The sequence below is a fragment of the Eurypyga helias genome, unplaced genomic scaffold (genome assembly GCF_000690775.1).
Source record: "Eurypyga helias isolate BGI_N326 unplaced genomic scaffold, ASM69077v1 scaffold8261, whole genome shotgun sequence".
Taxonomy (NCBI): Eukaryota; Metazoa; Chordata; class Aves; order Eurypygiformes; family Eurypygidae; genus Eurypyga; species Eurypyga helias.
This window is the reverse complement of record NW_010232731.1, coordinates 14,139-40,954: the sequence shown is the minus strand read 5'-3', so window position 1 is coordinate 40,954 and position 26,816 is coordinate 14,139. Positions and strand designations below refer to the sequence as shown.

The 26,816-nt window shown below is 38.5% G+C and overlaps 1 protein-coding gene across 1 annotated transcript in view; it reads left to right on the top strand.

Annotated features, from left to right (window-relative positions):
* Positions 1-419: 419 nt before the first annotated feature.
* The window catches only part of CSTF3 (cleavage stimulation factor, 3' pre-RNA, subunit 3, 77kDa), a gene marked incomplete at its 5' end in the record, with an annotated part of 39,877 nt that continues 13,480 nt past the window's right edge, over positions 420-26,816 (top strand). Inside the window, 7 exons of the mRNA XM_010161489.1 lie at positions 420-521; positions 651-746; positions 23,391-23,423; positions 23,806-23,903; positions 25,308-25,374; positions 25,474-25,508; positions 25,615-25,741. Of these exons, the coding sequence (XP_010159791.1) occupies positions 420-521; positions 651-746; positions 23,391-23,423; positions 23,806-23,903; positions 25,308-25,374; positions 25,474-25,508; positions 25,615-25,741 (558 nt within the window). The remainder of the gene's footprint in view (positions 522-650; positions 747-23,390; positions 23,424-23,805; positions 23,904-25,307; positions 25,375-25,473; positions 25,509-25,614; positions 25,742-26,816) is intronic.

Genomic DNA, 26,816 nt, shown 5'->3' with positions numbered 1-26,816 from the left:
ATGCATTACAAAGTCGTGCAGTAACCTGCATCTGTGTGGCTGAGGTCTGTAATAGGAAAAGTAGGTCTGAATGTAGTTCTTGCATCTTAAAAGTTTCAGGTCAGTGAAACTGTTTAAAATTCACAGTGCAATAAATTTTCCAGAAAACTCAAATTTGATCTAGTGATTTAGAAATATTTAGTCGGCTTAGTGTAGCTTTTTGCTGGTTCACCAAATATGTAGAACTTGTGTTAAGAGTGCATTATCTTACTGGGACAACTTTTTTCCCAGATCAAACTAGAGTTTACTAACTACAGCATAAAAACTGAGACCTGGAATGTCCACCGTCAGAATATTGTCGTTAGCTTGACTTTGTAGCTGGGATGGAACTTCTCAAACTCTGCTTGTGATCTCTTACGTTGTCTTTTTAACTTTTCTAGGCTGCTGAATATGTCCCAGAAAAAGTGAAGAAAGCTGAAAAGAAACTAGAAGAAAATCCATATGACCTTGACGCTTGGAGCATTCTCATTCGAGAGGCACAGGTTTAGTGACATAGGATTACATTTCCTTATCTATGGTCCACTCACACTCTTTGGTTCTGGAGTAAAATCAGCATATTCATTTACATAAATCATAATATTGTAAATACTGTTTTGATTTTCAATTTTTAGAATCAACCTATAGACAAAGCACGGAAGACCTATGAACGCCTTGTTGCCCAGTTCCCCAGTTCTGGCAGATTCTGGAAACTGTACATTGAAGCAGAGGTTAATATTTTTATATTTTTTTCTTTTTTAACATTTAATAGGAATTTAAGTTTAGACTTTCATAAGCATAAATAAGACAGGCACATAACATCTAGGGGAAAGGGGATTTTAAATATGCCTTGCTTTATTTTGTAAAATAGGTACAAAGGAGTGATTAAAATGAATTCTAAAATATTGGGTCTCTTATGAGTTGATGATTGTTGCATTATGCAATTGCAACAACATTAAAACCGTTTCAATGGTATTGGAGTGCTTTAGCCTTTTATTTACTTGTCGTGTCAATTTATTGCCTCCTGTGTCATTTATTTAGGGGACGTTTTTATTTATACGTACAAACTTGAATGACTTTCTGTGAATGTTTGGATCTTTTAATTGTTTTGCTTTCTTAGGGAATTATTACTGTGAATGGTGTTTTCAGGGAGGGTGTGGGATGGAAACTGAGTTCTGGAATGAAAATGCTGGGAAAATGGATTAGCACAATTCATTAGCCTCAAAGTCGCAACAAAATTGCGATTGTTTACATAACGATGTAAAACTTCCCACTAAGTGCACTGATCATTTGAACAGTCTTAATGATGTTCCATGAAATGCACTGTATAATTGGATTTTTCCATTTTCTGTAGCTGATGTGTAATACTGTCGCACATGCTTTTTGTGGGCATCTTCTAGCTGCACGTTTTTCTTGAGACAGGTGGTCTACATGCTAAGCTGCCGGGTGGGGGGTAGGGGGGAGGGCTGTGTTCTGTAGATGAGAAATACCTAAATTTTTTCACTATTTATGTGAAAATTGCTATACAGCAATAGTGCAATGTAAATTTAATACTACCTAATTAAATATCAGATTTTTCACTATTTTGTTTTCAGCAGCTTGTAGTTGTAGTTGGAATGTCTGTGACTGGCCATATTTGGGAGATTGTGGGTACATTAACACATACAGATGTGTATTTTTCCTTTTGGGACCTGCAGCCAAATCCATTAGCCTCTTGTACCCTGCAATGTTTGCTACAGGATCTAGTCTTTAGAATCTAATCTAGTTTATTACCTTAAGTTATCTGATTTCTGTGCTTATTTAAAACCTTTCTTTCCTATTTCTGAAATACAAAATTGAATAAGACCAGAGCCAGAAAGCCTGTGCTACATTCCAGGTGTTTCAGCAGAAAGTACTTGTCTTGAACCACGTTCAGAGATGAGTTGACAGACATAACCTTCCTTACCTTTTAACTGACTTCTAGTATTGTGAACATTAACAGTGTCAAAGCTTAAGGTATAATTTTTTATGGGTATAATTTTTTATGTGATTCTTCAAGGAAGGAAGATGAGCTTCTACCCAGCAGGTATGGTAACCTGGTAACACAAGGTAGATTTTAGAAGGAAAGAATTGGCTTAAAGGTTACTAGCTCGTGTGTGTGTGTATGTCTGCCTGTAACTACACTTCCAGTATAAGACAAATGAAATGTATGAGTCTGTTATTCAGAACAATGGAATAACTTGAACTGTAGAGTTCTGATAGAGGTTACACTTGAAAACTGCTATTTTTGAAAAAGGTGTAAGAGGTTACTTTTTAGAAATGTCTTTCATCTTAACAATCTTTGAAATCCCAGTTATGACTTAAATTTTCGACTTTCCTCATTCCAGTAACTTCTCTCAAAACTCACATAGTCACCAATAAAACTAAAAAGCAACATGCTTATCTCTGCCTTTTTTCTTTAGTGTATGTAACCATTTATAGTTATAAGCTGAATTTCCAAATTCCCCCAAAAATATATCCACGCTATTGGGCACTATTGTCAGTTGCTTATCATACATAAAGCCCTATCTGAGACTAAATTTAAAATTACATGTTTTCTCAAAAGTTCATTTAGCAGTGTGGTTGAATATAAATTCAATTAATTCAATTAAAGACTGCAATTAATATTTGAAGGCTACCTGAGACAGAAAAATTATTTTGGGGCTTCTTTTATTGCAGCCTTAAGACCTAAAGGGAACGAGGGATGGTATTTTCCAGAAGCTTTTTTCCGTGGAAATCTTAGTAGTCGTCTTCTGGTAGGGAGTTTCTCTTGGATAGTTCAGAAGTATCCATCTTCCCAGACTTGAGTTGGGAAAGTAAACCTGTGGTAAATCTTCGCTTAGCATTGCTTTTGATTCACTTTCACTACCACAGTTTTTAAATCTGAAAATTGCTAAATCTTCCTTCATCAGTAAACTGTGTTCTTCCTGATGTCAAAACAAGAACATCACTTTGCTCTTTGACAAGTGTACGTTTCCTCTTTGCATCACGCATCACAGAAAGACAAAAAGGAAGAGGAAAGTGGGGGTTGTTTTCTGGCAGGTTATCTTTCACTAGAGCATTTTGTCCTCGGAATGACGTAAATCTGACCTGGGTGTCATTACGTGGTGGTGGTCTATTATTGGAAGGTGATCTAGGGTGAAGGTTGTTATTCCTCACAAAAGCCCTTTAACACCAGCTGGGTTCCCTATAAAATTGTTAGTCTTTAAATTTTCCTTTGCCTAACTTGAGGAACGTGTTCTTTTTAGTCACTTCCAAACTTCAAGTAGAAATCTTTGTTTATAATCTGCATGAAAAACTTTCCTTGCACATGCCCGTTCATTTCATAATGTAAAACTTTGAAGTGCAGGCCTTACAGCTGTGATCACCGCTTGTCTTTATGACCGTGTTTGTTCAGCTCACAGACTGTTTTCCTTTTTGTGTAGTCTTCATTCCCTAATGGAATACAGTTTAAAGCGGTGCTCAGCACTGAGTGTATCATCTAACTTACTGCTATTGATATACCAACCGTGCTGAAGTAACTGAATACTTCACATTTCCATTTTATGTGCCAAGCACTGATTTATATGCTCTGGTCTCTCCATTATGGCTGGTTTGATAGTCAGTAGATCATGGGGATTAACTGGGAAGAGCATGCTTTGACAGTTTATAAATAGGAACTCTATTATTAAAGTTTGAATTGGTCAAAGAATTTTGATTCTCACACTGGTTCTTATTTCTTCTGACATTCAAAGAAGCAGTTGGAGGACATAGAAATAATAGAATTTGATGAAACAACTCCCAGCTCACAACGTTTTTGGGTCATAGCACTTGAATGCTTAAGACTTGTGAGAACAGCTTTGTTTAGCAGATTTTGGCAGACTGTGTAGTTTATTTTGGATGTGTATTTTAGCAAGAAAAATAGTTAACTTGCTATTCTGCATATGCTAAAATTTAGGAAGTGGTACAGTATTGCCACTCTTTGTACTCCGTCTGTTTTCTCTAATTGCTTACACATTTTTCTTGATACCTTTCCTGTAAAAATCTGCTTCCAGAAAACTTGAATCAATTCACATGTCAGTGCCTCTTTCATTGTTTTAAAAAGGAGCATGTAAGTCTCAGTCCCACATGTACCATAATGTTAAATTCATAGTTCACGTGGTCTGGATTCTAGCCTGCTCTGCTAATTTGCTGTGTCGCCTTGGGTAAGTTATTTAACCTGTTTCGCTATTATTAACACAGATACCTACCTACCTCACAGGGTTGTTGTGAGGCTTACATTAGTGATTAAAGTGCTTTTGGCATCTGGCTAGAAGGTGCTATGGAAATGTGAAAATAAATTCTGATGTAACATACTCCATGATCCTATAGGCCCAGCTGTCTATTACTATTTCCTTTGTCTCCTTGACTGTTTGAAACATCTTTTAGATACAGAAAGACTTGATAATGCTTTTCATGCACTTGAAGAACCTTACTTTCCTGGTGTTTTAAATATTTTAAATAGTAGTTTACAAGGAAGTGGTTGAAGTTGTCACCTTTTTCTCTGCTAGTTTTCACTGAGAAATCACCAGGTTGAAAATCCTTTTAAGCACATTTATTAAACTATGTTCATGTACTTACAACATTTTTTTTTTACTGATCTAAAGATTTTTAGTTCCAGTTGCTCTAAGTAGAAACTTTTAATCTGTAATTGTCCTGAATGTTTCAGGCCAGTTCACACCACAGCTTTCTGCCGTTTTCATTTATGAGTATATTGCATTATATCCTGGTCACTTTGAACTGCTGTTAGTAGGGGTTGAAAGGTTGCCATAATTAAAGATCTTAAAATCATAAGCATAAGACAGTTGTGACAATACCCCAAGTCTAGAAACAATAAATACAAAGCTAGTAACATGCGTGTGAAGTGTTTGGCTGTTAATATGTATTTTTCGTCTGGTGGATTTTGCAAGTAAGACTCCTGTGTTACTGCTTGTTCTAAAGAAATGAAACCAAATATATTTGTTGAGATAACTTCTATTTGGTGTGAACACTTTGCATTTTAGATGTCTCAGTAACAAACCAGATGCTGTATGAGGATTCAGAGGGTGGGACCAAAGCATAGGGTTGATTGTTTTGCATTTCATCATATGCAATACATCAGTATCTTTAATTTATGTAATTCACACTGGTGTGGATACTAGTCAGAATGTATCATTTAACGTACTTGTATATGAAAAATGTAAATAAAACCATTTAGAAAAATAATTGTTTTTGTTTAAAATGTTTGTGTTTCTTGAAAGCATTTTCTTCCCGTTTTTACTTTAATCTGGTTCTGAGTTCAGAGAAAGTTTGTTGTACGTGCCACCAAAATTATTCTGCTTGGGGAAAAATGGGAACTGACTTCTGTCAGGATGAAGTTGGAATAATCAGAAGTCAAAGGTAGAATAGAATTCTTGGCTGAGATTCGGTTTAGTGGTACTTTCAACTGAAAATATTGTATATATAACTAGCTGATCTTTGTTAATTTCTTAATGGAAGACATACCTATTATAATCCATGCCCACCCTGCTAGTCCACCACATTTCTCATAGTAAATTCCTGCTTTTGGGAAACTGCTGTACAGGTGCTCTGTATAAACATCCATATTGCATATTCTTGCCTACCTCAGTCTGAGATTTAAAATCTTTTTTACAACTGTATTATTGATGATCTTTTCTTACTCATGTGTGGACTTGTTCCATTCCTGTTAATAAATGTTGTTCTGTCTGTGTGATTATTGTAGACTTACACTAGGAAGTGAATGCAACTTCTTTCCTGTCTGGTCTACTCAATATGTAAATACAGGCACGTACATCTTGCATAGTTGCCATGGCCCTACAAGTTGTATAATATCAGAGTTATCCACATAATTAACGTTTGTAGTTTCAGAAGATGTGTGGTACAACACTAGTGGGTTTCTTATTTTCTGTATTTCACCATGAAAAGTATCATGGGAAAGTGTTAGGATTTTTTATTTTTGAAGTGGAAGTGATGCCTAATGAATAGATTACTCTGAACCCTCTTCTACAGTGTGTTGCTCTTTTTTCACATGAATAAACATGAACTACTTCCTGTTCTGTTGTATTCTTTCTATGTGGAGTGACAAACATCCCGATTAGAAGCGTTAGTTATGTAAAATTCTTGTTCACAACACTTTCGAAGTTTCACTTTGAAACAGCACGAGGCCAATGAAAACTGAGGCCAATGAAAACTTCTTTCTTGTTGCGTGCTTTCTTTTGTTGAAGTCACTTGCTGATCCTTCCATTGATGTTTTGAGAGGGAAATGTGTGTGTTAGGTCAGGCACAAACTTGAGCTTCTTTCTCATATCTGAACCTGAAAGAACCAGAAGTAAAAATACAGAGCTTTCTTGTACCCTGCATTAGCAATGGAGTAGTTATCCTCCTCTGCATGGGTGAGGAAAGTATAATCATAATTTCTCAGTCGTGTCTGCATCTCTTCCAGTTGTCAGCTGGTTGAGTTACCTGATGCTCTTTATTCAGATTTTGAGAAGCTTGATGGCTGAGAGGAAACTTTCTTTTAAACATTACCTACTAGTGCTACTACGTAAAATAATGTTTGACTTTCTTTGCTGCAGAGTCTCTTTGCAGACTGTGAAAAGGCTTTGAGTCACTGCTGTGATGAAATACAGCGGCTCCTCTTGGCTAGAAACTTCTGTGAAGGCAAGCTGTTCATTCTGGGACTCCTGTGTCCTGTTAGTGCAAATGTTGTTCGTTTAAGAGTGTGCATTGTGTTTTCCCCTCACTAGGGTATGCTTTTTCTCACTGGTGGCTTCAATGTGACAGGTGTCCTGCATCCTGTAACGGTTTTGGACTTCTGCAGTGAAGTGTTGTGTACCTAATGCCGTAAGCTTTGACATTTTTCCTTTCTTACATAAAACAGTTCAAAAGTGAGAAGAAATTACACGCCTTGATGCATATACTTCAGGGCATATGTATGATGCTGTGCACTGAACCACATCCCAGGCAGCAGTCACATTTTTTTGACACATTGCATACGGGCTGTTAACTACACATGAGAAAATCTTACCATGATTGGAATGTGATCCATACTGGGGTTTAACTTCCTTGGTAGTCAGAAATGTTTGTAGTGTAGAAGCATGGGAGTATTTCCAGAGTTCATTGGAACTTTGGTATCAGAAATGCTTCAGCTTAAGTATAGGCGTTACAAGTGCCACTGCCTTAAATCTAGCTTGTGGACCTTTTTCAGTAATAACTGCTAGAGCAGAGTCTTACTGCATCTTGAGACAAGACTGTTGAATGGAACTCACTTCTGCGTGTAAACATTTTGTCTGGCTCTGGGTCTGTTCCCTGAGAAGCCGATTGTACAAAGCCATGTGACAAGGTCCATGTACTAATGTTAGTTTTCACAAGTTCCAGTGAGCACACACTGCTGATCTGTTAGTAGATCCTGTCACCAAAGCTCTTGTAGACTGACTGCTGGGCTAAAGGCTCTCAGAGCTTAAACATCTCTGTCTCTGAAAGGAGAAGAGCTAGAATTGGGATGCTGAGGAAGCCTGGTAATTTTACTCATGCTTTCCCACTTGCTCTGTGTTTCAGCAAAACAGTTATGGAGCTTATGTGTATGTTTAAATTTTATAGGCTCTGTCATTATTAATTCAAACTGTTCCTCTGAATCAACTAATTGGAAAAGTTCAGTGGTGTGATGGAGGGTCAACTGTCTTGCCTCACTTGAATTCCTGTAATATGACTATATAAGACTTGGACCTTCTAATGAGGGCAGGTTAGTCTCTCCAGTTGCCCATGTTTGCAGTAGTGCCTCAAACAGAGAATAAGAAATAACCAGCATGCAAAGTGGAAAAGAGAAATAACTGGGCACTCTGAAGTGTTAACCCATGACCATAGCAGAACAAACTCCTACTATTAACAGTCTGTTACTTCTGGATTGGTTTATGTGAGAATGAATATCAAATACGTTTTAAAGATACTTTGCAAGTCATGCATTTGACAGGAAAGCTGACAAAATGATGCCTAGTTGTTTGATGCAGTATTTTCTCTGTCCAGGCTGCAACAAAGCCATCAGTTTCCTTCAAATCTCATCTGACCTGGAAGTATAGATTTTACAGCATAATTCTTGCTGTTCCAACAAAATAAAAATAAACTATTTGGAGGTAAAAATGTGTTAGATTTACAAAAACAAGGGGGCAGGTACATAGTTCTATATATGCTGTCCTGCAGATAAAACAGGCATGGTGAAGTCAGCATGTGAGCTACCTTCACTGGGCTCAGTGGAACTATATTTATATGTGAAACTAAGTGTGTTTAAAAAGTTCATAATGTAACCAAATAGGAAGAAGGGCAACCTAGTTTTGGCTGGGTCTTTGTTTTCCTTAGGAAAGGGGAAGATTCCTTGTCAAAGAACAGAAAGTTGCCAAGGGTCTTTCCTCTCCCCCCTTCCTGCATCTTCTGTTTATTTCTCCTGCTTGGAGAAATAGTGTGGAACACTGTTGGCTATAGTTTGTGGCATTTTATAGTGTATCTATGGGTGCTGGTACATATTTTCAAAATGGTGACTTGTCCTATTTTAATGCTGATATCCTTAGTCTCAAAGCTGCTTTCAGGCTATACGAAGAGAAAGTGAATGTTGTGTTGGACTTCTGCCAAATTCTGCATCCTTGCAGCTTCTATTAAGGGCTTGTTTCCCCAATATATACACACATATATATTACTTAAGCAAGTGATGGATCAGAATTTTAAAAAAAGTGTACTTAATATTTTCAAAGTTAGAAAATAAGGTAAAGCAAGAATCAAATGCACAATTTAAAATTCACTGACAAAGCTTTGATTATTTCAGGTTTTATGGTTAAATGAAAGCATACAATAGGTTCCATGCCTGTGGATTCCTCAAGAATCTCTAAAATTATGTATATGCATACATGTTCATTGATGTGTATATACATATTTATGTAATAACATCATACAGCATAATTAATGTTCCTTTAAAATCATATTAAATAGAAATCTGAGTGTATGAACATATCAGATAACTTACTTAGATGACCTAAAAGTTATGGGTACTCAAAACTTAAAAATAATTTGTGCATAATCTTGGGAGTACATTTAGAGTAACAGCAAATGGAATTTTTATATTATATACAGATTCAGTCTGAGTGCAAAACCAGGTCTTGATGCAGTGTGTAAATGATGGGAGACATACAGCTAGATTTCCTGCTTTACTTTTGTTGTCTTGAACCCAGTTTTGGCCTGCCTTCTATCCATTCCTCCCTACTCAACAAAAGATTATGTTTCTGTTTTCATGGGCAGAATGAGAAGTGTGTTTGATGGAAGAATTGTGGGCTCTGTCAGGTATTCCTGTGGGCTGTATCTTTCAATGTGCCCTTGCAATTCATCTTTCAGATAAGGAGGTCCCAGGAAGTCCTTTTCCAGAAGTTATCTTTGGATGCTATAGACATGTTCTTTGAATTTAAGAAGCATGATTCTACTTACCACTTTGTATGGGGCAGAAAGCAAGGCAAGGTGGGGTGTGTGTGTATGGAGATTGCCTGGTAATAAAATAGTATTTGTAACTTCTCCACCTCTCTAACTTTCCTCACTTTGTTTAAAAAAAAAAAAAAAAATATCCCAAACTAATCCCATGACAAACCTTTTTACATCCTAATTACTGCAGAAGAAATCTGGTGCTCTTAACATCTCTTAATTATGCTTATGTGACTACATGGCTGCTGGTAAGATTGTGATAGTATGGCATTTGTAAAGCACATAAACACACTTAGTAGCCTATGTTATACAATATGTTGTAGGAGTGGATCTGAACTGAGTTTCATTTAAGATCCCTGAAATTTGGTTTAATCTCTGTGGTTTAATCTTTCATACTGTATCACAGATGCTTAGAAGACACAAGTGTCATAACATCATATGATGGAGGAGCTTGAGGTTGTAAGAAGCCCTCTTGCTGATGTTGCTGTTATGGGGAATAGAATGGTGGTAATTTAATACACGTAGGCATCCATCTACTTAAAGGTGCCATGCACTTTTACTAACATGCACTTAATACAAGCTGAAGATAAGTGACAGTGAATTAAGTTTACAGAAAATTACTTCTGTAACACATCTTGCTTGATAGAAGTTCAGCTTACAGCTTTCCTTCCCTCAGCCATGTCAGCTGACCCCTCTCCCCAGATCTTCCTTGGATGTTGCAGTAATTAACAGTTTTAGTACATGCAATATGCTTTGACAGTCTACCTGCATAACCTGCTACTGCTGAGAGATTCATACATGAAGAAACACATCCTTCACACACCGGGAGCGGTCTAGTGGTTTTAATTTCACTAGGGGAATTTTATCATTCTAGTACTGATGGTGGCTTTGGGAATTGTAAATTCTCTCTCATACGATTGTCCTAGCAAGGCTTACTCCATGGTGATGAAGACTGATCATTATATAAAACGTAACTGAAAGTACAGTTCATTTAAAATGAAGAGTGTAACGTTTCAAATGGACTGGTCTTAAATAGACTGGGATGAATCTGAAAAAGGACAAATGCCCCTAACACCCCTACTTAGTTGCTTCAGGTTTTCTTTATAAAAATTCACTCTAAGATAGTAGCCAACGCTTGACTTTCTGATTGCAAGTTACTTGAAAAAAAGGCTGTGGATGTATGCTAAAATGTTTAATATAGAGCAGTGTTCCCAGTCCCATTCCACCCCCTAAAAAAAGAAGAATTACTGCCCTGGTAAGTGTATGTTACCTGCTAGCTAGCATTCCCCAGGGAAATGTTATCAATATGCTAATGTCAGCCGAAATTGTGCACAGTAGTACTTGAGCAGGATGGGCAGTATTAGTAGTTAGTTATTCCACAGCATTTGCTCTTGATAAAATCTCATTGCTGGTAAGCCTGAGCAATAAACTGACTGTACAGTTTACCATTAAAGGATAAAACTTAAATTTCTCTACATAAAATGTGACTAAACATAATTGGGGGGGTTGTAAAGTCAGTTTAAGATTGATATTTAGTGATTCTGTCCCACATGCTTTTTTGTGTGTGTCTTAAAGATGAATATTAAAAGGAGAAGCATTATGGAATTTTAAAGTTAGCTCACTTTAATTCAGCGAAATATTTTTCTGCCACTAAGCAGATGGAGGTAAGTCTGTCTTTTCATAATGCCACAAAGTTTTTACTCTAATTGCTACTAGTCTTAGCTGCTAAAAAAAATAACTTGCATAAGAATTTCACTTGCTAACAGAAAAAGGCACAAAATTAGATGTTGTGTATTTATTTGTCATTTTACTGATGTTCCTAAAATTCAGTTTTACTCCCAAAAAAAGCTTTTTTTTTCTTTTCCCTCCTATTTGCACAAATTCGAAAAATAAGGTCAATCCATGTGTTTTTTCAATTAACTAATGAGAAAAATACAGGTGTTTGATAGTCTTTGTTTCTCTTTGGTCCAAATCAAATGAAGACTGCACTCTTACCGTTATCCTGCCTGAGAGAGTGACAGCGGTCTGTCACTTCTGCAGAAGCTTCCTAGTGAAACATGCTCTATTACCCTTAGAGTGTACTTTTGTGCGTCCAACACACGGCAGTCTTGCCCAGCTGTGACATTGCACTAACTGCTTGAATTCGGTAGCATTACCTGTGGTTTGCCTTTCTCCCAGGCTGGCAGAGTTGCTAAAACCTGTGTAGACAAGGATCTTTTTCAGCTCTGTGAGCAGAGTTCTCTGCTCGGATCTATGTTCAAGGTCAGTTCTCTGCTCAAGCACTGGCTGATTCAGTGAATGACGGGGCTTTGGTAGTCGTGCTTCACCATGCTGCTAAATCTTCAGACTGGACTTTTTAAGCACGCTGCATACACCAAAAATGAGTGAAGCACCATCATCTTCCAATGCTAGGGTGAAGTTTGAATGTGGGGAAGCTCATGCCTTTTCTTGAGAACCTTGTCTGCCTTCCTGTGAGCTGCATCTTCTCACCTGAGGTAGTTTACGTTATGTTATTGTAGCAGTTCTCTTACACCTAACCGAGTGTTTTCTGCCAGTGCTGGAGATTATCGATAAAGCTACTGCCTTAGCTACGTGTTGCTTTTACAGATGGTGGTTTGGTGCTTTTCTGTGCTTGGTGTCTTTAGATCAGACAAAATAGTGCTCTTGGCATCTTAGCTTAAAGCAAAGAGAACTATCCTACTATTTCCAAGATCCCTCGTGTGCTTCTGTGCCCACTAGGCACAAGGAATCGGCAGAGAGCCTACGTACTGGTTGTAATGCAGTGCTTGAAACTGCAGGCATTTCCCAACATTCTTTAATGCAAATGCTGTCTGGAAGTATTTTGTATTTTTCTGTCCAGTCTTTGTCTACATAACAGTGCATCTAGCTTAGCAGTTCATGTCCTTATGGTCCAAGTCAAATAACTACCTCCTGTCCATCTACTGAAGGGGCTCCTTTGAACAGAAAGTTTTAGAACACCTTTCTCTGGGTTTCTGAATCATCAGCTGTAGCAGAAAAGCCACAGAATGCTTCGTTTGAGGGGTAGGGGGTAAGAAGTATCAAACTGACAGGATCTCTGCTGTGTCAAACAGCAGTTTCCTACAATATGCCTAATTCTACATGGATACCACTTGTTGGTGTCAGGGTGTAGAAGCAAACTCATTTTTCACTGTGAAAAGGAACAGACAAATGATTAGTATCAAACAGTGATTTACTGAAAAGATGCTGATTATTCAGGGTGCTCTCTAGCAATAGGGGCAGAACTACCGTCTGTATTTATTTGTTCTGTACAGGTGTGCATAAAAGTAGCAATTCCATTTCTGGTCAGTAAGCAGGATTTTCTTTCTAGCTTATGGGTCAAGGCTAACCTTTTTGTGGCAAGTTTTGGGCCTTACCTGTATCAGTGTCCTTTTATGACTCCAAAATCAGAGGCTTTACCTTAGAAACTTGACCCTAACTTCTGATATTTCTTTTCTATGTACTGAGATGGGGACAGGCGGGAGGAAACTGGGATGTCAGTTGTATTCCATCTCTCTCTCTTGTTAGGCTGCATGGGCTGTGAGTTTCTGTACTGCTGTTATGACAGGCTTTCACATTTCATATTTCTCATAAGATGTGAAATGAATTGTAAATGCATCTACCTAGCTGCGTGTGAAATGAATGTCAGCATGTGACGCTTTCATATTGAAATGTAAAGTCGGAGCAGCTCTTCTTTCTGCTAATCTGACACCGACGAATATCAAATAGGAACAACATAATGAACTTGGAAAGATTCTTTACAAGCCTTGTCTTAGAAAAAGTATAGCTGACTTAAATGGGGGTTTAACCTCACAGTTCCAATCATATGCAGTGTTTAGAACAAACAAACAAACCTTAAGTCAGCCTCACACAAGGTGTAAGTTATTTTAGTGTACCTGTAAAATTAAAGATGGTGTAGAGCTAACCTCCCTCCCCTTTCAGCAGAAATGTCACCTACATGGCTTTTGATTCTAAAGCATGGGAATGTGTAATCTGTGTTTTTATTTTCCAACTTCAGTGCATTTCTGTATAGCCAGTTATTCAAGTGTAAGGTAGCTTTGGTTATCTAAGCACTAATACCCACTCTTACAGATTTAGAAGTTCAACTCATATAGATTTAAAGTAGCTAATATTTTAGTATTTAAATATTAATTATTAAATATTTAAAGTAGGTATATTTTTCTTTACGCTGTTACTCTTCCAATAGACAGAAGCCCAGCAGGGTTAGCTTTAACCTTTGAAGGCATCAGGCTGAAGCTGCAAAGGGGGAGAGAGAAGGAGAAGACACTTAAACTTTACTTGTACAGTGTTTAAGTGAGGAAAGCAGTATAGCATTTAAATATTCTGGAAACCTGTTTTTTAATGTCCTAAGCACTATGATCAGCTGGGATAGTAATTACATTCCAAATATTCTGGGAACCAAGTTGTCGGAACAGTCTATCCACTTTACTGTTTTCTTGATCAAAGTCTCTTACCAGAAAGATTGGTGGTGTTCATGTGGTTTCAGATTGGGCTATTTGTGATCAGTCCAGACCTGGTAACTAGATATTGGAAAGATCCTACAGAAAAACTCATATGTTGAAAGCAACTACTAATTTTTACCACTAAATTTTTACTTCTATAGTGAATTTTATTTTTGTTGCCAAAAGACAAAAATCTCAACGTTTATTCTGTAATCAACTTTTAAAAGTCTTATATTTTTTAACATTATAGACGAGACTTTTCAGTAACTATGATTAAGAATATGCATTCTCAGAAAGGAAACAGTAGACAACTTTCTTGATTTCTGACAGACATATAAAGGTTTTTTGATGAGGGCAGCTGCCCGTATTAGAAAAACAAGTACATTCCCTAAACTTCAGCTGGAATATCTCATTGCTGTAGAACCAAACCAGCTCAGTCATTAGGTTAATCTTACTTTTCTGAGGCAGATTATTTTCCTAGTTTAGTAAATTACTGACATAATAAGTGCTTCTTTATGATTTCGTAGGAAATCCATGGCAAAGCCAGGACCCACGCTGCTTTCTTACAAGATTATTTTTGTGGTATTGCACTTCGAGTGCACTTCGTTTGGGTTTAGTAAGATTTATTTTGTAATGCGATATACGTCCGGTCAACGGCAAGTTGGTGCTGTCTCGCAGTTGCGGAGAATTACTTGTGCCTGAGTGTTATTTTCCACTATTAGCTTTAAGATTTCAGATTCTTGTTTTCCTGTGATGAGACCAATGTCTCTGTGGTCAAACATTAGAGCCCTTAGGTGCCTTTGGAGACTTAGAACCAATCTAATGGTTTTGAGAACCATTTTTTGAGCCAATTTTGCACCAAATTATTGGAAAATTGCTCTTTACATTCCAGCTGTGGAGCAGGAGCTTTAAAAACAATTTGTCCTTTGCTGACAGGCCAAGCTAGTCTTGTGCTAATACTGTAGCCATAAGAAGATTATGCTGTTTGATACAATTGCATCTTCTAGTACCAATTTTTTACTCTTTGAGCAACTTGTGTTCCTTTTTCGTAGGATAGTTTCTTATTTGGCTGTCTTTATTTTGGAGAGAGCCTTTATTAGACCAGGTCCACTCTAGAAAATGGAAGTAATTAGTGCATGGTCTCTGAATGAATTTGACCAGTCAAAAAGGCAGAAGTTCTTTTGCGGCATAAGATTTCTTCATTTGGACTGTTGGCCTTTCTGCGAAGTCAGTGTGGAGACTGTTTAAGGGACCTTTGCCAACTTCTAGATATGTTGCTTCATTTTTTTTGATAGATACTCAGGGATTCTTTAACAAAGAAAGTTCTCTCTGAAATTCTAGTTGGTTCAGGTATATTAACGTATACTGTGTATAAATGAATATGTACCTAATATCAAATGTTAAAATACTGCTGTTGGGGGCAGTTATCTTAAAACATTTGTAGTGGAAACGTAATCATTTTGTATGGAAGAGTTTTTGAGGAACTAGAACAAGGAAGAAAAGCTAGCAGTACTGCTGCTTCATGTGGGTTGTGTTCATGTGAGCTTTACCCCGTGTAGCAAAGAACAATCAGCTCAGTAGACTCAGGCGGTACTTGCAAGCAAACAAAACTTAGAGATGCCACAACCCTCCTTCACCCGCAGTTTCTGTGCAATTTTTAAAGGTCAGATCCATAGGGCAGTGAAGCAACAGGTAACTGAAGTTGTGTTTTTTTTGAAGAGCATGGAGGGTGCTGTTCATTGTGACATGAAAAGGGCTGTTTCTGCAGCTTCGCTTGAAGTCGGGACAGAAAACAGCAGTGCAAGTAATCATATGAGATGGGTTTGGTGTTTAAAGATAACTACAGATCTGAATATTTTTTTCAGTGTGTGCTGGGAAGGAAGTAAAACACACAAACAGTCAAAATCAGAAGACAGCAGCAGAATAAACTAGTTAAGAAGAAAGGGGAAATAAGATTGAGAAATTGCTTCTTCAGTATTATAATCCAGATTGAAAGCCAAAGGGAATAAAAGAGAGAAATGTATGTGGCATCAGAAATAAGCGACACAGTGAATGAATCGGTGACTGGAATTCAGTACCATTCTCCAACTAGAAAAACCCTTTAAGTTTTGTTACCACAAAACTTTTTTTAAGGCTGCCTATAAAGAAACGCTTCTCTTCACAGCATCTGGCTATCCTCTAGATGGTGGTGCTGGGAATTCATGCTTGCTTCTCAAAGTATTTACATGACTAAAGCGCCTCCCTGCAGGACCAAGAAGCCAACATTTTCTGTAAGGGAGTAGAGGCAGATGCTAGTCCTAAAGATTTCTCTGGACATCGAAATTAATTCAAATTGCACTCAGGTGTAAATTAAAGCACAATAGCTATTTTCTAGTAACTGCTGCTGATCTTGTATTTCTTAATGAAGTCCTTTTCTTTACATTGAAGTAGATATTTAGGAATTGGGTGGGTAGATCTTGAATATTCCAAACTATATTAGTAGCAAAGTTAAATGTCTTTACTGTGGTGCATTAATCTTTATTCACTTCTAGATCAAACCACTTACTGTAAGTTTGTTCAGCAAGGTTGTCCACATTCTCAGTCCTTGTGTTACTGCACTTCTAAAATGCAGGCAGTTTGCTGATACCCAAGGATGTCATGTTCATCTATTCTTCCAGGTGAATTTCTTTCCCAAAACATCTGAAAATTGAAGGTATTGGGTCATTTAGTCTAATAGATTAAACAAAAAAGACATCTTCCACCTGCAGGGTTTTTTAATTGGTAAATACTTGTTTATGTGGTCTTTTTAATTGAGAAATATTTAACTCCCTTTCAGCTGGGGCACGTTACTGTTTTCAAAGTATCATTTCACAATTTCTTGGTTTGCACTCTTCTGAAAAGACTTCTGCTCCCCTACCATCCCCGGGCAGATGCAGCTGGGTTCCTCCCTTTCCTTAATTTCCAGATAAATCTAGTTTTATGCTCACAGCTTTGGAAATAGTCTTTTCAAGTTTTCAGTCATGCCTTTTTTGGGGGTGGGAGGGGGTTTGGGTTTTTGATTTTGTTTGGGGGCTTGTTTGTTTGTTTTATGTTTTGCTTGTTTGGGGTTTGTTTGTGTTTTGTTTTGGGTTTCTTTTGTTACAATTAGTTAGAGGGTAGAGATGCTCCTGTAGAGATCTCTTTAGGCTGCTGCCTCCAAGAGGAGGAAGGTTGGTAGAGTGTGTTGACCTAATGTGCTTTGGTTAATTGTTCCCGGAGGCTATTAAAGGCTTGAGGCCATGCGACTGTAATGACAATTCCCAATAAAGTTAGAGAGTGAGGAGCAACCTCGGGTATTACCTGGCTGTTCATGCAGCAGCTCACTCTAGCTCTGCCACTGTCCCGTCCCAGTCTCCCACTGCAGCTTAGCTCCTTATGAAAAATGCTGCCCTTCATTTGCTATTCATCATTTTTCCTGTAGACAGAGCTGCCTTTTGCTGATTTTTTTTTTTTTTTTTTTTGTCTTCAACAGAAAATGGTGACATGGTCCAGAATTTTACTGTAAAAAGTTAACATTTTCACTAGCTGCCCAGTAAGTGCCTGTTGGTGTGTTTATATATGCAGGCTATTAACTGGTAACTGGGTTTGTAGAATTATAGGTCCTGTTCATCAGCTTTAAACAGTAGTCTTAGTTACTGTGAAAAGTTGATTTATTCTTAAGTACTGTGAGGAAATTTAAAGTATATCTAAATACAAATACATGATAGTATACATGACAGGTTAAACAGAAACAACTGTGAAACCTGAAGATGGTTGTGATTAGGAAGCAGATCGCAAAACGGTGCTGCTTTTTGGCTCTACACTGTAGCCATCTCTAAGGCACCTGTGTCTGCATCCTGTAAGGAGACTGTTATTCGTGTGATGATATATCTAGTGGAAACAACATGATTTTTAAATTTTGATGCAAAGCCATGGTTTTGAAAGCTCTAGAAATAATACATGTTATAGTTGGAGGCATTTCATTTAGAATAATTTTAAGGAAGTTTTCAAATGCCATTTCATGACAGACTTTGAAACTGAGACATATAACCATGTGAGTGTGAAAAATTACACCGTACTGAACGAAAATACTTAGAATCTCATCTTACTACATTTTGAGAAAATGAGTTTTCCCACAGTCCGTGTACTTATCTCTTCCTTGCAGTCTTTACTAATAGCACTATAAAAGACATATTTTTCACAAGGAATATTAAACCTCTGAATGAAAACTGCAGAACTTCCGAATCATTCAATCCTTATGTGGTATAAATTGTAGTAAAGTTATATATTAGAGAAATTACATTTGCAATTATATGCCAACGGTTTGAAATAAAGGATTTCACTGGTTAATGAAATGTGTGCTTTGTATGGCATACGTAAGTTTTACATCCAGTTATCTAGGCAGTTACAATCCACCCTCCTTGGGTTAGTAACCACATGGGAGTGCAGTGCTAGTCCTGCATTTCACGAGCAGAGCTTGGTTTGCTATTTGCAAAGGTAATTGCTGTTATTTGACATGTAGGAAAACGAGCTGGTCTTGTTAAGTGCTCACGCAATTAGTCGCTGACTGGAAGCCTCAGCAAACAGCAAAAGGCTGAATGTGCTAAAGATAGGATGCATTAGCCTGTTGTACTCCCTCATCCTTTTGAAGATTACATTTCTTTGAGGGAGTCTGAGAAGTTTGAACTGCTGTGGTCCAAGCAGTATTTATTCTGCAAATAAAGTGTGAACATCTTTCCAGCCAACCCTAACCTGTATTTTGGAAACGGGTAGAGAAATGTGAATGTTTATTACACCTACTAATATATATACAAATTATATCCCACTGGACTTGAGAGTGGGCAGTTGGTTATTTTACCCTAACAAAAAAGAAAAAGGCAACTGGTCAACACAGATGGATTGAGTGATGATGAATTGTAGAGTCTCATTCTATTTTAAAAATGGTAACTTTTTAGTTGCCTCACACCTAGTCGTCTAACTATGAATAAATATAGGTCTTTAACAGGGAGCTCCCTTCAGTTCATAAACCACAGCAACACTTCCAAATACATACATGCATTACTGGTTGTGATGTTGTACCCTGAAACATGGGGTGTGTGTGTTTTTAAAGAAATACTAAAGATGTTGCATACACGGCAGTATTTATAATGAAATCAGATTTTAGGAAGTAGTAGTTCTAAAAATACCAGTCGCTATAAACTGAATCCTCGGGAAGTTAACGCTGGTGCTGCTGTGGTGTTTTCTCCTCTCCCAGCCTGTCCCTCATCAGCTGGTGCAGTTTGCCATGGTGTGTGGCGTTTATTTTCACGTCCCTCTTCCAAAAAAGCATTGGAGAGCAGTGCAGGGATGGTGGGGAGGGGAGAGGGCAGAAGGATCTACCTCACCAAGGGGGGAGCTGGAGGTAGTGGATAAGGGAACATTAGATTTTATGTTTGAGAAAATAACATTTTTTCCTTGGAAGGCAACCACCGAAAAGGGAGAGAGGGAGTTGGGGAATAGAAATAGATGAGGCCCAGAAGAAGGAAATGAGAGTTGTGGCAGAAGCAGCCATGCAGATCCTGAAGTACAGGTCATCCTATGCTGACCTTGCTTCTGTAGGAGCTTGGTTAAAACCAAGAAGCACTGAAAAGGTTACAATAAAAGCAAACTTTATAGGTTTGTGTTGTATGTTTCCAGACAACTACAGGTAGTCTTAAGTCTCTACATGAATAAAATCACTTGCTTTGCATAATCATAAATAATACATGTGTTTTAATAAGCATATTAAAAAAGTGAAGTGCCATGTAACATGGTTTAAATTTTGCCCGTGAATGTTTGTGAAGCTCGTCATTGGGAAGCATGTTGTGTATTCTGGGAAGGAATTTGACCCTGCTGTTACTAATCTGTCTTGTACAAAGCTGATACAGTAGTGACTTAAATTTCCTATAGAAGCATCAAATTTAAAGTTACTCTTTCTGCAAAACAGGTGGAATTTCTCACTGTCAGGCAGAGGAAGGCAAAGTCAGATGTGTTTCACTACAGGAGTATCCAAGTATAGATGGTCATACGAGGTGCTCTTTGTATAGTCTTTGGGGATGGAGGAGAGATACTCATATATACCAACTTTACCTCAGAACAGCAGTGTGCCTGAGCTCATTCTGTCGGTGGTGGATTCATGGTGGAGACCATCCTGCATGCAGCCTACATATATAGGGTAATGCCTACCTCTTGAATTAAAGCAATGGAAATAGGAATATAGGCAGTATTAGAAACTGAAGGATAATCTATTGTAAAGATCAATAGTTCACTTCATGTTTGTCTTTAAGGACAAAAATATAGTATTACTGTCAATCTTCTAATGCTTCCTATGTCTAATCGCTACCTGTTCCTGTGTCTTTAGTAGAAAACCAAGAAACATAACAGAAATGTGTGGTGGTGGGTCCTGGAGGCAGTGTGTGCCCTTTCTGGTTGTGGACTTTCGGCGTCCCTGTGCCAGAGCTGCAGGATGTTTGCTTGGGAGCGGTGAGCCAAGAAATGCAAATTCCTGCAGGGGAATTAGCTGCTCTTCCCTCTGGCTCTGGGGGCTTGGTAAAAGCTCTCCAGTGAGAGAGGCCTAGTAAGCGTTGGCCGATACTGCTTTTCCTTTATTTGTAGAAATTCCTGCCAATCTCCAGCCTCCTAACTTCATTGGTACCAAGATTTCTGCATTTTCAATATCAAAGCACTTGTGTGGATTTAACAAATACGTAACACTGACTTGAAGTCTAGGTGTTGACAGCAGCTTTTTGTATATCTGATAATTCCTGTAGAAAATATTTTATTCTTTGAGTCATAACACATGCAAATAAAGAATATAGCTTTTTTTTCTTAGCAAAATATTTGACTTTTCAAGGTCTGCTTATTGGAAATGCATGTGGTCTAATTGACAAGTACTCCTCGTACTCTATTTGATATCTCTTTTACAAAAGCATGTAGTGACAGGACGAGGGCTAACGGGTTTAAATTGAAAGCGGGGAGGTTTAGATTGGATATCAGGAGGAAGTTCTTCCCGGAGAGGGTGGTGAGGCACTGGCACAGGTTGCCCGGAGAAGCTGTGGATGCCCCATCCCTGGAAGTGTTCGAGGCCAGGCTGGATGAGGCTTGGAGCAACCTGATCTAGTGGAAGGTGTCCCTGCCCATGGCAGGGGGGTTGGAACTGGATGTCTTTCAGGTCCCTTCCAATCCTAAGCCATTCTTTAACTACACATTGCTTGGTGGCAGTGGTGCCACGCACTAATAAAACTGCTCTACTAAATGAGTATGTGGGGTTACTGTGCAGTTACTTGATGCCGTACACAGTTTCTGAGGTCAGTCTGGGTCACTTACGATGAGCAATAGGTGTTATTGGGCTTTTGGGTGACGAGGGGCAGCGAGATATGCTGAGCAGGCAGACAGCATTCACAGCCCTCTCCACTATGCCTAGGAATTGTCTTTGACGTAGTAACTTAAGGCAGATGTGCAATGCACTTTTTCGGTGGCTAAACCTGGAAGGCACGCTAATTTTTGCCCTGCATGCTTATAGCTTTTTATTCTGAGCTTGTACAAGTTATTTTGTCTTGTTCTTTAGTAACTACAAGGTGATGCCTTTTGTGGCAAAGCCATAGATGAATTTTACTTAATTTTCCCCAAAATGGATGTATACTGTCTCTGGGAGACTCACTTTTTTAAAAAAAAGAAAAAGTTTCTGCTCATCTTATTGAAGCTTTTACTTCTCTAAGTACAAGGGGAAAAAAGTGCAGGCAGCTGTGCTCGACATACAATCTAAGGTTCATTTCTTTCCACTCAGTGACCAGGGATAAAAGGAGTTTGCAGGGGGTAGGAGGTGTAGACTGAGAGCTCTTGCTCTTCAGTGAGAGGCAAATCCTTGCATCATATTCTAAGAGGCGTTGAGAAACCTCTGTTTTGGGCCTTACAGTGGAGCAGAAATGTAAAATACAAGGAGTTTTTTTCCTTCCACTAGAAATAGGGCTGGATCTGACTCTTTGAGCCCACAAATGCCTTCTGCCTAAACAACCCTACAATTATTTTACATGCTTTTTAAAGCTTGAAAGGTGGTGCTGTTCTCACAAAAAGCTGTGAGAGAGTGGCTGTAGGAAACGTGCCCATAGCTGAGGGTGTGTGGGTCTGCGTGTCCTACGGCAGTGGTTAGTTAAGTGTTGTTTCAGAGCAACGTTATTTCTGTCATCAGTGGTTTTTCTCTGCTCATCTATCTTTTAACTGAATAGTTTGCAGAAAGACTTTGTGTAAATCGTGTGTGCAAGACATACTTAGGCTTAACTTCCTGCAAGGCCAGATTTTTTGACATCGCTTCGGCAGGGCAGGATGCTGCTCCAGTTCAGAAGCAGGACAGGCACAAGGGTTCGCTCTGCCGTGTGTGCCATTAAAGGTTCTCTGAATTCTCTTGGTCTTAATTGATCTTGTTCATGAGCGAGAGAAATGGGGACACTGAACAAAGAGCAGTGAGATTTAAAAGGGAGTTTTGGTGCTTCAAAAAATGTACTACAGCATAACAAATCCTTATTTCATTACAGGCGCTTTATTTCAACACAGATAAGCGTCTTGTAGTGGCGTTGTAGATTTTCCTTGTTTCTTCAGGGTGTGTCTCTACAGACTGCCTAGTATTTTAATGTCACCAGAGCTAATAAATAAATGAAGGGTGCCAGTCTGCCCTCTGCAACTGTCTTGTGCTTTTCTGTGTCCTGTCTGAAGAGCAACCCGTTACTTCGAGGCTAGGTTTCACCCTAGGTGTTTGTGCTGTCTGCATGAAACGAGTGCCGAGAAGTGAGCGTGGTTTGGTCCCTCCTGGAAAGGAGCACCAGGGCTGGGGGCGCGTGTCAAGAAACACATTCTCCGTGGTTTACTCTTCCCTAACTCACCATCAGCGTATTATAGCGAAGTGTACTTTGAGAAATAAATATTCAATACATTTATTAGCCTATTAGTTTTGTAAATGTGGTATTTTACCCTTAATTTAATAAATCCTGATCTAGAGGCTTTGGTACTTAAGTCAGTATATGCACTTAAGGTAACAGAGTACCTTAAAATAAGAGGCAAAGCCTGGGTGTCCAAACCAGAATACAGGAATGCAACTTTACCTATTGGTACCTAATTTTTGGTGCTAGTGGAAGTGAAAAATAAAAATTAAAAAAAAAAAAAAGAAACACTGATTTTGAAAAAGTTAAGCAAAAAGTTAAGATTTTTGTATGTTTAATTACATTTTTGCGACATTATGTGGTGTTACAATGTAATTAGTTAAGGCAGCCTAAATACAAACTGGAATACTGTAGTGTGAATAATATATATAGTAATATAAGATATAGTATGAATAATATATTCCTACTATTCTAAAATAGTTTAAGTGATTTGTTTTTTTCTGCTTCCCTGTAGATTAAAGCAAAAAATTATGACAAAGTGGAAAAGGTGAGTCCTATCAATGTATGTAATATATCTCTGTAGCAGGAACGAGTATCTTGTGATTAGGCTAAAGCAGATGGAAAAGAACTGTAGCTGTCGTTGAACGTGCTACTCTGAAACAGAGATAAGAAGTATTGCTAAAGTCGATTTGCTGTTGCTACCAAGCTCTGATCGCTCAAATGTGCAGACAAATTCCTCTGCTTAATTCCTTCCAGTTCCCTTGCATAGCGTGAGACGCTTTACTCAAAAGGAAGAGTCGTTTAACTTATTCTTTCTGACAAATCTCACTCATAATTACAAAGATTATTTTAATTCATAACTGCATAGCTTTAGAAACCTAATTTCTGTGTCTGGGATCCTGATCACGTCTTCTTGATGTATTAAACAGTTATTTCAGCGATGCCTTATGAAGGTTTTACACATTGATTTATGGAAATGTTACCTTTCCTATGTACGAGAAACCAAGGGGAAGCTACCTAGTTACAAGTAAGTTAACACAGCTGCTCTGAATTGTTCTAATTTTAACTATGAATCTCTTCTGGATTTTTGGCTGGGGGGGTGGGGAGGGACCTGGGAGGCAAACCTGCCTGGGGATCCTCTGGTGGAGTGTCTAAATCTGCATTTAGAAAACACATTTTTTAAAGTTTCTTTAATTGAGCTTGGGTACAATTGCTTCCTTAGTCTGGATCCATGTAACGGAATGGGACAAGAGCAGGGGAGTAGCTGGTGTATCCATGCTGGTTCCCTGTAGAGGAGATTGGTGCTTGAGCCAGTCTGAAACACACTTCTTCCTCAGTCGGTCCTTTTGCTGTCCTCCCCCTCAGTGCCCTGTTTACAGTCTCCACAAAATTCAGCATGGATTCCAGCTGAGGTACAACATTTGACTAGCAGTAGTAAATAGTGCAGTAGTTAGATTTGGAAGGCACAAAAAGGCATAAAAATCAGGGTATCATATTTTTGGGATGCATTAATCTTCATCCCTTTTCATTTATTACATTGTGCTTGTTTAGAATTCAGCAGACTGAGTTTAATGCTTTTTCTTCCTGCCTGAGGTTTCAAAAAAAAGTCAGTACCTTTCAGTATCTATAAACTGATTTTTCCCACCCACCATAATTTTTGTGTTATAAATGGCAATTTAACTAATGCATTAACAGGGGGAAAAAAATTATTTTTACAAGACTGTTTCAAAACAATGGAAAAAAGTACCACCGTCCCCACTATCTTCTTATCTAATTTAACTTTACTTTTCCTGCTAATATGGTTAAGGAGGTAGTAAGGTACTGAAAGGTGTTAGAGTAAAGGAAACTGGAAGAAAAGAAGGAGACAAAAAGCTTTTTTATTGAAATTTCACCAAGGAAATAGTTTGTGAACACTTTAAATCTGGGGGAAAATACTTTGAATTTGGGCAGTTAAGAAATCATGTGAAAGATTTTGGCCAGTTTCCACACAGGGGAGCTACTCCTAATTGTCCTGGTCTTCTCGTGTTCCTGGAGGATTCCAACAGGGTTGGGTGAAATCTGGGCATGGAAAGAAACTCCGGGTGCATCTGTCCACTGAGAAGTTGTAGAGAGGAGTTGTTTCTGCTTCTCAACTTCCTGTGCACGCAGTACACGTGGATTCCCACTTCCTTAAGGAGGGGGGGTGTCTCAGGAACTCTTAGTGTGTTAGATTCCCACCAAGAGATTTAACTAATTTTCTTTAAAAATAAACAAAGCCCGAAATGCAGAATTTAAAGCTATGAGTATGCTGTTGACTTTCAGCTGTTGAATGATACTTCTCGTACCTCAATGCTTGTTTAGAACTTGCTGCGCGAAAGAACACTCTTAAATAAAGAATTTTTTTAATACTAAAGACTTGCTCTATGGTCTTTGTGGTTTGTTTTCTTCTCAGAGAAAAAATGGCTCAGGCATATGATTTTGCTCTGGATAAGATTGGCATGGAAATCATGTCATACCAGGTATGTTTTTTTTTTATCAAAACCCATTTTATTTATTACTTTATAAGAAGTACAACTAAACATTGGTTTCATTATTTGTAATATTTTTTTCTCACATAGATCTGGGTGGATTACATCAATTTTTTGAAGGGCGTGTAAGTACCTTAAAAGAATGTTTCTAAGCTCAGTTAATGTAATGTTGATGTTCATAGCAGTTATGATCTGTAAGAGCTGATGTTAATCTCTCTCCCCACTATTTAGAGAAGCAGTAGGATCTTATGCGGAAAACCAGAGGATAACAGCTGTCCGTAGGGTTTACCAGCGTGGTTGCGTGAATCCAATGATAAACATAGAACAGCTCTGGAGAGATTATAACAAGTACGAAGAGGTAATCAAGAATATGAAATATGTTTGTGATATTAAAAAAAAAAAAATCATATAATTAAGTGTGGTGCCCAAACCGTATCCACTAAATAATTATGGGTAAAAGAGATGCCAGCAGTATAAACACGTCTTGTGCGTGTGGTTTGTACCAAGACCTGTGGCAAAACTGTACAAGTACCTGAGTGATAATTATTTTTTTACTTTAAAGACTTTCTGTAGAATACATTTAACTGTCCCCATTTCCCAGTTGGCCCGGTAGAATTGCTGGTGAATTAGAAATCACTGCTATCAAGGAAGCTTGGGGGGACTTTTTATAAGGGACTGTAGTGACAGGACAAGGGGTAACGGGTTTAAATTGAAAGTGGGGAGGTTTAGATTAGATATCAGGAAGAAATTCTTCCCGGAGAGGGTGGCGAGGCACTGGCACAGGTTGCCCAGAGAGGCTGTGGATGCCCCATCCCTGGAAGTGTTCAAGGCCAGACTGGATGAGGCTTGGAGCAACCTGATCTAGTGGAAGGGGTCCCTGCCCATGGCAGGGGGGGTGGAACTAGATGATCTTTAAGGTCCCTTCCAACCCAAACCGTTCTGTGATTCTATGATCAATGACAAAGAATATATTTAGTGGAGGCTAAAGCAGATCAGTTGGCAGTGAGGGCTTGCTTCCCCAAGGAGGCACTCCCCTCCTTTCCGTTGGAGTTGGACAGGGATAAAAGGGATTCAGCTGAGATGGTTTGGACTTCCTTCATGGGATTAAATTACATGGTCTCAGGTACATATAAAATGTTCCCCACCATCCTTCACCTGAAGTCACTACAGCATCAGTTCAAGTGAATCTGCTCCCACACTGTCTTGAGCAAGCGAAACCTCAAGTCATTGACCTTGCTATTGTGTAGCTGCACCTTCATAGTGTAATTGTAAACACGTTTGGTCATGGCTCGTGAACCTGTCCCCATCAGCAGAGGAGGGAACACAGAACTGAGGGTAGACGCGCTGGTGCTCAGTGCCGTCAAGCAGGGATGCTCATCAGCACCCTCCCTTGCCCTGAGTATTGCGCCCGGGGTCGCAGACACGGGCATGCT